The 14711-nt window shown below is 36.5% G+C and overlaps 1 protein-coding gene across 1 annotated transcript in view; it reads right to left on the reverse strand.

Moving 5' to 3' along the window:
- The window catches only part of Dmd (dystrophin), a 1637847-nt gene extending 1626008 nt beyond the window's left edge, over nt 1-11839 (reverse strand). The window contains exon 1 of the mRNA XM_035449892.1: nt 11667-11839. Coding sequence (XP_035305783.1) covers nt 11667-11827 — 161 coding nt within the window. The 5' untranslated portion in view covers nt 11828-11839. The remainder of the gene's footprint in view (nt 1-11666) is intronic.
- Between the last annotated feature and the right edge of the window lie 2872 nt (nt 11840-14711).

Here is a 14711-nt window from a genome sequence, read left to right on the forward strand (position 1 = left end):
TTCAGATTCCAATTGTAATAGTCTTCATCTGTCCTACAGAGGCAGTTAGAAGTGAACTAGTGTGCTGTCTACCTCAGTCTTTCCTACAAAGGATTCTTGTAGGGAGCTGGTGTCTGTCAGACTCCATGGCATCCTAATTTTATGTGTCCTACTGATAAGGTTAAATATATACTAGTTTGTTCTTAACTTCAGGCTAACAGAGGAGGCTTTGCCAGAGCTAGCCTGTCTTTCAGAATATATTTCATTATAAATCATCTGTTTAACAGAATAGGCTAGAAGTGAAGTAATATGTTCTTCACTTAAGATTATCCTATGGATATTTGGAGGAACTAGTGTCTTTCTCTTAAAACCCATGTAGCTCTATCATTAATCTTTCTCATGTAGGAGGTTAATAATGAACTATTGTAATATCCACATCATTATGTCCAGTAGAAGATGATAGGAGGGGGCTAGTATCTGTCTCTCAGCATTCATGTTGTTCTACATTGTTCTGCCTATTGAGGAGGACAGCAGTGAACTAGTTTACTATCCAACTCAGTCTGTCATGCTAAAGATGCTTAGATGGAGCTAGTGACTCTCTAATAGAATATTTGTTGTTCTAACCTCCATCTGTCCTACAGAAGAGGTTAGGACTGAACTAGCATAATCTTCACATCAGTCTTTCCTATGGAAGGGGAAATGGAGGGTGCTAGTATCTGTAGCTCAGATTCCATGTCATCCTAACCTTAATCTGTCCTATGTAGGAGGTTAGATGTGAACTACTGTATTCTGTTTCAATTTCTTCCACTAAGAAATCTTGGAGAAAGATTTTGTTGGTTTTTTTAACAGCATCCAGCTTTTCCTAGCCCTTACTTTTCCTGCTGATAAGGTTATGATTATATGACTATGCATTAGGCCACAGTGTGTTCTACAGAAGTATTGGGTGGAATTAGTGTTTGTTTCTCATTATCCATGTAGTCCTTACCTTGATCTGTTCTAGATAGTGAGTTAGGAAATAACTAGTGTGTTCTCCATCTCAGTATGGCCCCAGGAAGAGGTTTGGAGTGAGCTAGTATCTATTTCTAGTAATCCATGTTGTCCAAACCTCCTTGATATTTCCCACACACAATGTCAGGAGAGAACTATTGTGTTCTCCACCTCAATCTGTCTCAAAATTATGCCAGAGAAAGCTAGTGTCTGTCTCTCACAATCCTAAATTGATCTATAGTAACAAGCAAAACTAATATGTACTCAGTATATTCTACAATAGAGGAAGGAAGGATATTATGGTTTGTTGTCCTAACTTGTTTATCTTATGGAGTATGCAAGCAAGGTTCTTCTCTGATTCCCATCTCATTATGTCTTACAGAAAAGACTTGAAGCTAATGTCTTTATTGTTCCATTTTATTCTAAGCTTCATCTGTCCTTTGGAGAATTTAACAGTGAATTAGTTTGTTCGTTCGCTCAGTCTGTCCTACAAGGAAGCTTATATGGATCTAGTATCCGTCTTTCAGAATCTGTGTTTTCCTAATTTGATGTGTTCTATGGAAAAGGTCAATAATGAATTACTGTGCTCTGTATCTCATCATGTCCTATGGAGGAAGCTATTGTTTTTCTCTCAGTATCCATTTTGCCTGAACCTTGTTAGTTAGGAGTATGTTACAAGTGAACTAGTATGGTCTCCTGCTCAATCTGTTGATAAAGAAGGCCTGGAGATATCTGCTTTCTGTCTTAGAATGTATTTATTTCTAACCTTGCTTTTTCATAAGCACAAGTTATGTTCCAGTGTCTTCTCCACCTGAAAGTATCCTACAAAGAAGGCTTAGAGAAAGTTTTTTCTTGCTTTCAGAATCTATCCATTTTCAGCCCTTTCTCTTTCCTAAGAATGAGGATAGAAGTGACCTAGTGTTCTCGCCACTTCACTTTTCCTAAAGAATGTTTGATGATAGCTAATGTCTTTCTCTCACAATCCAAACTGATCTGTCCCATGGAACATTGAGTCCATGTTATCTTAAACTTCATTTTTCCTGTGTAGATGATTAGGAGTAAACCAGCATGCTTTCCACTTCAGTCTGTCCAACTGAGGAGTTTTGGAGGCAAATAGTTTCTCTCTCTTTCAAAGCTCAGGTTTTCCCAAGCTTGACATCCCCTACTGACAGGGAAGGGAAAGAACTAATGTTCACTCCAACTCATTCTGCCCTACCAAAGAGGCTTGTGGTGATCTTGTGTCTGTTTTTCAGAATACATGTCTCAGTCTTTCCTAATGAAGAGGTTATGAGTGAATTACTATCTTCTTCAATTCAGTGTGTCCTAAGAAGGAGGCTTGAGGGGAGCTTGAGTATGTCTCTCAGAATTCATTTAATCCAATCTATGATATGCCCTATTGAGAGGATTAGTGACAACTAGTGTGTTCTCCACCACAGTCTGTCCTGTAGAGCATGATTATATGGAGTTAGTGAGTGTATCTCAGTTTCTGTGTCACCTTAATCTTAATCCATCCAATGAAGGAAGTTAGTAAATAACTAGAGTGATCTTTACATGTCTGTGCTACAGATGAGGCTTAGAGGATGCTGGTATCTGTTTCTGAAAGCTGACATTATTCTAACCTGTATTTTCCTATGTATTCATAATTGTGCATAGTATAAATAGCTATCGGCGAAGGAGTTATCAGTCTACTTCAGCTTTTCCTTCCAAAGAGTTGTGAAGTGACCTAGTGTTTGTTTCTCAGAATCCACCTTCATCAGTCCTGTAGATAATCATGACAATGTCCTACCATGGTCTGCATCATCTTTCCTATGAAAAAGAGCTACAGCCATAGTTTTCAACCTTCCTAATGCTGCAAACCTTTTAATACAATTCTTCATATTGTTGTGTTCCCCAACCATAGAATTACTTGCATTGCTACTTCTTAAGTATAATTTTGCTATGGACAAGAATTGTAATGTAAATATCTAAGTTTTCCAATTGTCCTAGGTGACCCCTTTGAACTGGTGATTTGACCCTCAAAAGGGGTCACAACCCACATGTTGAGAACCACTGTCCTGGAAGGAACTAGCATTTGTCCCTCAGATTCCAAGATTTTGAAACCATGATCTACTCTACAGTGTAGATTTGAAGTGTTCTAGGTGGATAAAATGCACTTTTGAAATCTCAATCTCAGGCTGTCCAGAAAGGAGAATTCCAGTGTGTTAGTTTTTATCTTTTGGAATCCATATTGTCCTAATATAATTGGGTATACAGAAAAAGTTACAAGTTAACTACTGTGCTGTCCACCTCAGTATGCCCTACAAAGCACGTTATGGGGAAGGCAGTTTCTTTTTCATACTCTCCATGTTGTCCAAACATTGGCCTATCCTAAGGAGAAGGTAAGAAATGAATTAGTGGTTTTCCAGCTCCATTTATCCTATGGAGGAAGTTTGGAAAGAACTAGGGACTTACCCTCAGAATCCACATCATTCCAAATTAATTTGTCCTATAGAGGAATATGTGTGTAATCTAATTTGGTTTTACACTCAATATGTCCTATGTAGAAGGCTTGGAAGGAGATTGTGTCTGTCTCATAGAAGCCATTTTGTTCTAACCTTAATCTGTCCTATATTTAAGGTTAAGAGTGAACCTGTGTTCCTTCACCTCAGTCTGTCCTGCAGAGGAAGCCTTATGCAGTTAATGTCCATGTCTCAGAACCCATGTCATCCTATCCTTTGACCTATGGAGAAAGAAAGAGTGAACTAGTGTATTTCCAACCTCAAATTGTCCTACAGATGAGACATGTAAGGTGCTAATATCTGTAATCCTGAATCAAAGGCATACTAACCTTGATCTGTATTATATGGTTATGAATGAACTAGTATGCTATCCACTCAGTCTATCTTACATAGGTGCTTGAGTGGAACTAGTATATGTCATTCAATGTCATTCCAAGTAGATCAGCCCTATGGAGGAAAACAGGAGTGAACTAGTGTGCTCTCCAACTCAAACTGTTCTCAAGAAGGGGTTGGGAGCTAGCTAGTATCTGTTTCTCAACCTACATTTTCTCCTGTCCATGATTTGTCTTAAGAATAACTTTAGTTATTCTTATTATAGAACTAAAGTACTCTCCACCAGTCTTTCCTAAGGCTGAACCTTGGTGAGACCTAGTATCTGTATCAGAAAAAGTTAGGAATGAAGTTATCTTCACCTCAGTCCATCTTACAATAGAAGCTTGATTAGAGCTAGTATATATGTCTCAGAATCCATTTTGTACTAAGCTTGACCTGTCTTATGAAGGAAGATATGTGTGAAGTACTGTTTCTGATCTCAGTCTTTCTATTCAGGAGGCTTGGAGAGTCCTACTGTCTTTCTCTCAGAATCCATGTTGTCCTAACCTTCACCTGTCCCTTTGATACATTCAGGAGTGAACTTGTGTTCTATCTAAACCTCTGTGTCCTACAGAGAAGGCTTAGAGAGATTTAATGTCTGTCTCTCAAAATACACCATGTCTTAACCTTGATCTGATCTACTGAGGAAGATGGAGTAAACAAATGTACTTCCATTTCAGTATTTCTTACAAAGAATGCTTGGTGTATGCTAGTGTTTTTCTTTTAGATTCTATGTCAGCCTAATTTGATCTGTCTAAAGGTGGAGGGTAGCAAGGAAATATGGTACTCTCCACCCCAGGCAATCCTTTGGCAGAAACTTAGAGGAAGCTTTTGTATTTCAGACTCCATGTCCTCCTAACCTTAACCTGTAATTAAAGAGGAGGTAGGAGTGATGCAGAATACTCTCCACCTCAGTCTATTTTAAGAATTATGCTTAGAGAGATCTAGTATCTGTCTCTCAGATCCCATTTCTTCTACCCTTGATTTATCCTAGGTAGGAAGACATACGTGAATTAGTGTGCTTCCCACATTGGTCTGTCCTCGCAACATTTTTTGGGGAGCTAGTGTCCATCAGAAGCTATGTTGTCCTACCTTGATTTTACCTATGGATGATATTTAGAGTGAAGTAGTGCACACTTTGCCTTAGTCTATTCTACAAAAGTAACTTGGAGGGATCTAGTTCTGTCTCTCAGTAACCATGTCATCCTAACCTTGATCTGTACTGTAGATGAAGTCCAGTAATGATATCTGTGTTATAAGTAAAAACTGGTGGGAAGTGGAACTGCAGGCATATGTAGTCACAAATCAAGGTTCATTGGTCTCACTGAATACCCTTTCAATTGGCTTTGATTTGTTCTCTTGAGAAGCTTGGTTGAGAGAATCAAAAAGGATTTGCACACCTCCAGTGATCTTTCCTAATCTTGTTTTACCTATGCTGATGGAGTCTAAATATTCCAAGGTTTATTCAAGGTCTGCACTGGGCAGGTCTTCAACTATCCTTGACAGTAAAAAGAACATGATTAATTTTGCCCACCTCACATGGTCTTAAACATGCAAAAGGAAATTATAACCAGTAGTAAAATATCAATATATTTCTTTATCACTCCTTAGACATTATACTTAACCATGCAAAATGTTATTTGAACACGTATTTATCATTAATGATTACCTTTCTGATACCCCTGTTTCCTGAATACTACTTCTCAGAGCTGTAATGTGATGGCCTGTGTCATAACCAATTGTGTTCTCTGGTTAAAGGAGGCTGCTAGACACTCTACTGAAAAAAACATACCGATGCTGATGTCTTGTTATGACTTCAACAAATGGGAACTTGATTTCACTCAGGTTTTACCTATATTGTCCAATTTTACTGGACATTACAGCTGGTACATGGGCAGAGGCATCTCTTACTGGTGAGGCACTGCCATTAGGCCTTGTAAAGTATTTAGGTGTAAAGTTTCTGGTACAACATCTGGCCATCTACAAAAAATATGTCTCACATTTCCTTTTTTTTTTGAGACAGGGTTTCTCTGTGTAGCTTGGGAGCCTATCCTGGCACTCACTTTGGAGACCAGGCTGGCCTCAAACTCACAGAGATGCACCTGCCTCTGCCTCCCGAGTGATGGGATTAAAGTTGTGTGCCACCAATGCCCGCCTTGTCTCACCTTTCTTAACAAAACAAATAGCAACCATGATGTCAAGGAACTTCTCCCTTTAATTTCTTAAAATTCCCCATGAAGTTACAGTAGAATAAACTCATTGCACAACTTCTGACCTCAGATTGGTTGGTGAAAGGCATCTTGAACTCTTAACCACATAAATGACATCCAATATGGTATACATCTCACTGTTAAGTAGTTGATGCAGGCAGACAAATAAGCAGTCTAGTTGCTATGACAAAGCCTGCCAATGATTCTTTGGCTGGTTTTCTTGCTTGTTTTCTTCCTCTTTTGAAGACACGATTATTTCTCTAACTACACTTTGAGTAAGAATTATGGTATTACTAACAGTCTAACATTTGCATATTGTAGATATCACGGGCCTCATATGACAAATTCCAAAGACATACACTACCACCAATTGCTGTCTTTTATTTGGTATAATTGCTACCAGTTAAGTTTTATCAAGCCCACTTAGATCAACCCTCTTCTCTGAGGCACCCTGACTGTTGACCCTACATCTTCCATCCTTGTCAGGTGGAAGCACTGAAGAGCAATAAGTGTCCTAATGCCTCTAACTGAAGTTAGGGTGATCTCTAAAATTAAAATGAGAGACTGGGTGTTAGAGAGACTCTGTGGTAGCCAGATAGATAAGGAAAGAGGCCATGGATATTGGTAAGAAGGGTTGCAAACTCCTAAGATAGTTGGCATCGTCCTCATCCTCCTAATTTGAGACAAAAGCCTGACAGTATAAATCAAAGGCCATGTTAGCTTTTGCCTTCCACCAGCAATCTCCCTTCTAATAGACTACCTCTGAAAATTCAAGACTTAATCAAGACATGTTAATGACAGCTGCTAGCCAGTCAACCATCCTGTCTCTTCAAACTTGCTAAGTCTAAATTAGGGGATGGAAACTATTCAGAGGCTTTAAAACCCCAGTGCTTGAGAAGAGACCAAATTTTTCATCTTTTTGAGTCCTCCCTCTGCTTTGCAGAGGGTCATTTTCTCTGGGTTCCTGCTGCATGTTTGTGAACTTCATCCCCAGGAAATACCTTTCCCTAAACTGCTGATTCTAGTGGCTGTGTTAGAAATTTCCTTGCACTTGAAATTTTTCTTGCCCTCTAATTCTTTATCCAGCAGAGAGAAAAAAGTGTGATCAAGACCTTTATCATTTTCTGTATCCAACTAATATGTAAACATATACAAAGTTCTTAAAGAATAGATAAAATAATTTTTAAAACCAGTTACTTTAGTTGTTGTTATATATGTATGTATATGTACATGCATATGTACAAACATAGATACACACACATGCACACACACACACACACACACACACACACACACACACACACACACACACACTCCAAAATACAAAACACAATATGATTAGTCCTTATCATATAGCAATGAGTAATCATTTGTGTCATTCTCTAGGGAACATTGTTATTCCTGCTTTTGGTGTTCATCAATTGTTTCTAGTTCTTTGCTAGGGTTGAAATCTCAGTGAGTTTTTCCCCTTTCATATTAGCATGTCTACTGGTATTCTTCTTATTCAGGTCATATTTAGGCCATGAATTTGAAAGAGGGGAGGGTTAAGGGGGAGAAAAACGAAGGTAGAAGTGACATATTTATATTAATCTCAAAAAGTTAAAAAATTATTTTTAAGAAAATGTTTCATGCTATTACCATGTAGAGTATCTTCCTTGGCATGTAATATTTTACAGTATGCACCTTTACATGTTTGCTATTCATGCTGCAAGTTTCAAATGCTAGAACCTAAAATTATTCTTCAAACTTGAGAACTCTTTAATGCCATAATAACCTTTTCTTTTATTCTCCATTATCATTCAGTGTGTAAACATATCTCTGGGTATTCAATATTGTCTTTATTCCTTTTGGAGAGTTCAGACCTATGGAAAAGTACCATTTACAAATAAGACCCCAAATTATCCACTAAATAGTGTTGATAGTGTTTGACTTAAGAGATTACTCAGTGTTTAAGAGTGCTTTTCTTTTCCCAGAGGACATAAAGTCATTACCAGCACCCATATTGGGCAGTTCACAACTGCTTGTAACTATAACTTTCAGGGATCCAGACATAGCACACACTCAAACAGATACGCACATACAATATAATATATATATATATATATATATATATATATATATATATATATATATATATATACCTGATGGGAAATGCTACTATTAACACCCTGGAGTTCACTTAGATCCTTAACTAGCCATAAGTCTAAGCCTTTCTGAAGTGCTTTATGGGTAACCTTTTCTATATTCAGATCCATTTGTAGATTACTGTGTATAATTTCTAATCTTCCTCCAGATTCAGTGAAATTCAATTGTCTATCAACAATATGTGTTTATAGAGATTTCAAATACATTCAGAAATATGACAAAAAAGACCTTCACAAGGATACTAATGGGTTCTGATCAGAACTTACAGAGGGGACCCTTAGGACCAACAATTAATTAACTCCTAGAAAGGAGTAAGAACAGTCCTTTTCCTATTATTTTACCTTCTCCTCCAGTCACCAAGCTTCTATAAACTTCCAACTGGATTCACCACTTCCAAGTAAACCATACAAAGGAGATTCTTCTGAGAAAATCCTCCCAAAGACCCTTTGGATATCAACATATAAGTAATTAAGTGGTCACCTTCAAAATATTCTGAGGATTTCAATTCGGGAGATGACTCTTAGGTAGCTAAACAGATATTAACAGCATTAAAGGTCATTGAGTATGGACCCTTTCCTCAAAATCAGCAGCTTATAAATTGAGAAACCAAATTTTCAGGGCTTTCGTAAATAAATTGCTTCTGAATCTGAATCTGAATCTCTCTTTTGTCCTTGATTGAGACATGACTTTCTGTACCATCAAGAAGATGAAAATCACACTATCTTGTTTTAGCTTTCTCACATACAATAAAGATAAGCCACTTTGCCCTTTAGGAGGAGTCAGTTCAAATGGGTTTCTCAATCATGTAGGCAGGGAAATCTACTTCAGGAAAGCTGTCTGTTCTGGGAACTTTTGGAAACAGTATGATGCTTAACTGAAAAACACAGGGTGGCACAAATGTCCTTTTGGTCAATGTGTATTCTCATCCCTATAAAGTTTGCTCTATAAAAATTTTCTCTCTGCTAATTTAAATAAAATTTATAAAAAAAATGAAATGCAAAATATTGTCTCTGACTACTGTTGACTCCCATCCCATGACAGTGTTTGCCTCAACAAATGGCCTCTTTGAACACTACCCGTTTTTTTCTGTTGAGTGTACCTCATTTTACTCTATAATGCATTCTGTCTTCCCACCTGAGTCCTTTCAATAAAGATCACAAGTAACAAGGAGCTGAGACTAGACCAAAGGGAGATGTCAGTAACATAATGGATATCTTTTTCTTAAACCATGTCCTAGAGTAGGAAGAGAAGGAATTAGCATGAAAATTTAATCAGTGTAAAGGCATTATAATTTAATGTCCATGTTTGCTACATATTTCTTATCAGTTATCATTTTTTCCTCTAAATTGGAAACTGGTTTCCTTTCAACTTCACTGTAATGGGCATTGTGTTTGAACATAAACCTTTTAAATTCCAAGGTCTCTTTGCTCTGTGTCTTTGTTCTATATAGCTTAGTCACTCAATAATTGAAATCAGGGCACTGAATGACATTCCTAAGAATGCCAATGACAATCACCTTGGAACAGAAAGTCCAACCATGTTTTTTTTCTGTAGATAAACAATATTAACATCTGTCAAAGACAAAAAGGCAGATGATTCATGAAACAGCATTAAGCAACTGTGAGGAACCTCTTGAAAACTAAACATGTAATGTATAAAAAAATAGTTATTGATGCTCATTCAGTACCAAGTAGGAAAATACATAAATGCAGATACACTGTTGCAGAGAAAGAGTGGGTCAGGGATAGTACAGGCTGGATGTTTCCTGTATTACTTAAATTATATTCAGGAATTACAAAAAGAAAATTATCAAATATGGTGTGTGAACATGCAGTGAAGCTATCTCACACTTGAAAAGAAAATATTAAAGAGCCTACAAGTAGCACATAACCTGATCCTCAATATTTTTGTTTATCTACAAATTTATACATGAAGAGAATGATCAATATTTCTTCAGGCCCTTAATGTGAAACATGTGGCTGCATTAATGAGCAGGAACTTATGATGTGGAATCAATAGCTCTATCTCTTCTTACCTGACTGTACTGAAGCTTGGAAAATGTTTCTTTTGTTGTACCTATGAAAACCAATCTGTTTACCTTGTTAAATGTGTGGATTAGGGCCAGTCAGGCTCCTTTTCACAGTCAGGTTTGCTGAATCACTCACCTGGAAACCCAGTCTGGATGGGGCTAATTAAGCCCAGCTGGAGCATGACACCTGACAAAGATGCTTACTTTGAGTTTGCCCTTGAGTTCAGCCTTATCACAAGGAAAATTTATATTCTGACCTTCTCTGTAAGCAAGAGTGGCATAGAAAAATGGTAGACTTGGAGAAAAAGAATAGGGAACAAAGTAAAGATAAATGTAAGTGACAAAAGATAACCTACATGGAGATTCAGGGAAGTTTAAGTCCAATGGCATAAAAAAATTAATTTGACCATCTTTAAAGAGACAATTAATAATAAGACCAAAAGTAGATATTTCTTGAAGGAAATGTAACTTTGTGTATCATATGTAGAATGGTGCTGTATAGCTTATACATATGAAAGTATATATTATATATATATATATATATATATAATATATATATATATCCTACATGGATCTAATTTTCTTTGGCCTATCATAAATTAATTCATTAAACTTTATTATCTAAGAAAAGTAAAGCATTATTTCATCATTTGAAGAACCATAACACAACTGAACTATAGTAAAAGCTGCTTAGTTCATTATGTTATGCTGTTATTTTTATGAAGGTCCAAAGAGCTGTTCCTTATTTCACAGAAATTGCTTCATTGCTATAGAGAAACTGCTTCTTTTGAAGTTCTGAACACTGTAATTTAGAACTCACCTTACCCCTCTTTTTGCCATGTTTGCTAAAATGTTTGGTATTTCTTTTAATCCTGATGAGAAAAAAACTTCCAGGGCATCCTGGTGTTTGCTATGTAAGCTTCTGTTTCATATGACAAATAATTACCTGTACATTATTTATCTGATTTCACTAAAACCACTTACATGACATTTACAGCAACTTTTAGTTAGTTATATAGTCTAGGCTCAATCTGATGCATATGTTTCTATTAAAACTATTAAGTCTCCTTATTAGCAAAGATATGAAATAACCTGGCTGTTTAGGAATCTCAGGATAAAATGTGTTCAGGTTTGTTTCTCCTTCAAACATCATCATATGTAACTTAAAAATTAGAAAATATAATGGTCATGGTGTTTAAAGCATGTAATCTCATTACTCAGAAATGAGACAGCACTATCATAATTTTTAGGTAGGTAAGGCCTGCCTAGAGGATACCCTAACTCAAATAAACAAGCAAACATAAAAAAGCTTTCTCTGTTAATCATATATACTTAGATTGATATTGTTAACAACACGTGGCATAGTAGAGGGGCCACACTGCAGTAAAACACACCATCAGTGTCTAAATCAATACTTAAAAACAATTTAAATCTCAAAAAACTCACCTGTGACTGTGGATGAGCGCATTCAAAGCTAGGCCATCAGACCAGCTGGAGGTGAAGTTGATGACATTAACCTGTGGATAATTACGTGTTGATTGTCGAACCCAGCTCAGAAGAATCTTTTCACTGTTGGTTTGCTGCAATCCAGCCATGATAGTTTTCATCACATTTTTGACCTTGTGTTAAAGAAGTTTTCAGTAAGAAAACACATTCCCCAAACAAGTATTCTTCACATTTTAACAAGAATGCACCTAGTTTCAGGGATAAACTGTGGAAATAATGGGGATGTCTGTGTGTGTATAAATGTGTGTGTGTGTGTGTGTGTGTGTGTGTGTGTGTGTGTGTGTGTGTGTGTGTAATGATATTTTATGGTATTTTACATTTGTTTATGCAGTAGAACATTTGTTTAATAATGCAATGATGTATTGCGTTCTTTTATATCGCATTTGTTTAACTCGGTGAAGCTGTGATTCTTTCCCTCTCTAAAACACTTGATAGTTTAATAAAGATATGAATGGCCAATAGTAAGGCAGGAGAAAAGATAGGCAGGGCTGGCAGGCAGTGAGAATAAATTGGATGAGAAATCTCGGCCAAAGGAGCAAGGTTGAAAAAGAGAGGAGGATGAAAACGGCCAACCACCCAGCCACACATCAAGACATGGAGTAAGAGTGAAAGTAAGATATACAGAAGAAAAGGAAAAAGCCCAGAGGCAAAAGGTAGATGAGATAATTTTATTAAGGAAAGCTGGCTAGCAACAAGATAAGCTAAGGCTGGGCATTTATAAGTAACAATAATCCTCTGCGTGGGATTTATTTGGGAGCTACATTTGGGCCCCTGAAAGAGAAAAAAGCAAATAGTAAAGAGTTAAAAAAAAAAAAGAAACAACTACTATAATTGGCTAGGGATCAGTTCTGTCTGATTGGTGGCTGAGAAATATGCTCAGTAATATCATCCCCACAGTCTAGCATTCTAAGCTACTGTTTTGAGAATTGCTCTTTTTGTGGCTTTCAATAGTCTAGAAATGAGAGGGCATAAAATATTAGACTTATTGTTAGGCAATAATAAGATAAATCACTAGTGTTTACAAATAGAAAAAGCAGTCATAGTAAAAAAATGTTTGTTTATAATAACAAAACTGGCTTTAGAAGGTTGTACATATATATGTATATGTATATATATGCACACCACACATACATAAGATTAATAATCAAATAAAAAGAGGCTATCAGTTTCGAGGTTGAGGGGACACATCAGGGGTTGCAGGGAGGATAAAAATGAAGTAATTCTATATCAATTAAATAAATTTGAAAACAAAAACATAGCCAGGTGTTGGTGGCACATGCCTCTAATCCCAGCGCTCGGGAGGCAGAGGCAGGACGATCTCTGTGAGTTCGAGACCAGCCTGGTCTAGAAGAGCTAGTTCCAGGACAGTCTCCAAAGCCACAGAGAAACCCTGCCTCTAAAAACCAAAAAAAAAAAAATTTTTTTAGAAATTACATTATCTTTTCCTTTTCTACTAACTTACTAGATGAAATTTAGCAAATTACCTAACCTTTAAATCACCAGATTATTTATCTCCACAAATAAGTTTGTTTCTAAAACAATCTAAACTACAGCAAAATTAAAATACCCTAAATTCATTTTATAACTTGGAAAATAATGCATATTATGTTTATTAACTTCAAATGCTAGTTTTATGTCAACTTGAAACAAAGTGAAGTCATCTGAGAGGAGCAAACCTCAATTGAGAAACTATCTCCATAAGACTAGGCTATGGGCAAGCTTGTATGACATTTTCTTAATTAGTGACTGATTCAGATGGGCCCATCCCATTGTCGGTGGAGCCACAACTGGGCTGGTGGTCCTGGGCTCTATAAGAAAGCAGGCAGGCTGAACAAACCATGAGGAGCAAGTCAGTGAGCAGTAACCTTTCATGGCCTGTACATCAGCTCCTGCCTCCAGGATCCTGCCCTGTTGGAGTTCCTATCCTTCCTTCCTTCAGTGATGGATGGTGAAAGTGTAAGCCAAACAAACCCTTTTCTCCACAGGGTACTCTATCCATGATGTTTCACCACAGCAGATATTGACTAGAGTGAAAAGGTTTGCCTGTTTGCCCTTTTAAAAATCAACAAGTATACATAAGGAATATGTATGCCTTAGTTTTCCTTTTATTACTTTCAGCACAATTGTTTCCTCTTCTTTGAGTAGGTGCAAATGTTATTCAGGAAATTATTGCATTTCAAGCTTTCATTCCCTTAAGAAGTCTGATACAAATACATATTCTAAACATTTTATAAATTTCAAGAATTCATTGCTACTATATTAAAGATATTTTACTCTACAAAATCTATTAAATGACTATTTGTTCCTTTCCTTTTAAAGCTAAAATGGATCCATTATGAGATATTGGAAGAGTATGAAGTAAATGTGATTTATGCTTACCAAATCGCTTTCATTTGGGGAAACATAAAGTCCATGTGCACAAATATGTGATGTAATGAGGTATATGTGATCATTATGCACCAATGTGAATTATAAATATGATACTTTGATTTGGAAGGTTTTGTTTCTCCATGAAGAGAGAAACAAATATTTGCCTTTGCAGGAAATTCATATTTTAACATCTCATATTTGTTGTATTTTTATCAACTGTTGAATGTAAATTATGTGATATAATAGTAAATCTGATTTTAAAATACTTATTACATTAGAGATGACATTTGTAAACATGGTGATAGTTTAAAAATATGAAATCTGTGCATATGTGTGGGACAATCAGTTGATAGCTGTTTCTCTTTTAAGAGAATCGTAGGTCTCTTGTCCAATTTTATAATTCATTTCTCACCTACTTATTTATCCAGTTACCCTCTGGAAAATAGGTCAGGTAATCATATAAAATATATATTCTTTCACAGCATATTCTAAAATTGTGACATGCATGACATCCAGGTACAGCCATTTGAAGAAGTATGCTTTGTGTATTGTACTAAAGCAGGGTTGAATTCAGCCAATAATGACATATTGGTCATGATGGACTTTTTGTGATCA

The sequence above is a fragment of the Cricetulus griseus genome, chromosome X (assembly GCF_003668045.3).
Source record: "Cricetulus griseus strain 17A/GY chromosome X, alternate assembly CriGri-PICRH-1.0, whole genome shotgun sequence".
In the NCBI taxonomy this organism is placed as follows: Eukaryota; Metazoa; Chordata; class Mammalia; order Rodentia; family Cricetidae; genus Cricetulus; species Cricetulus griseus.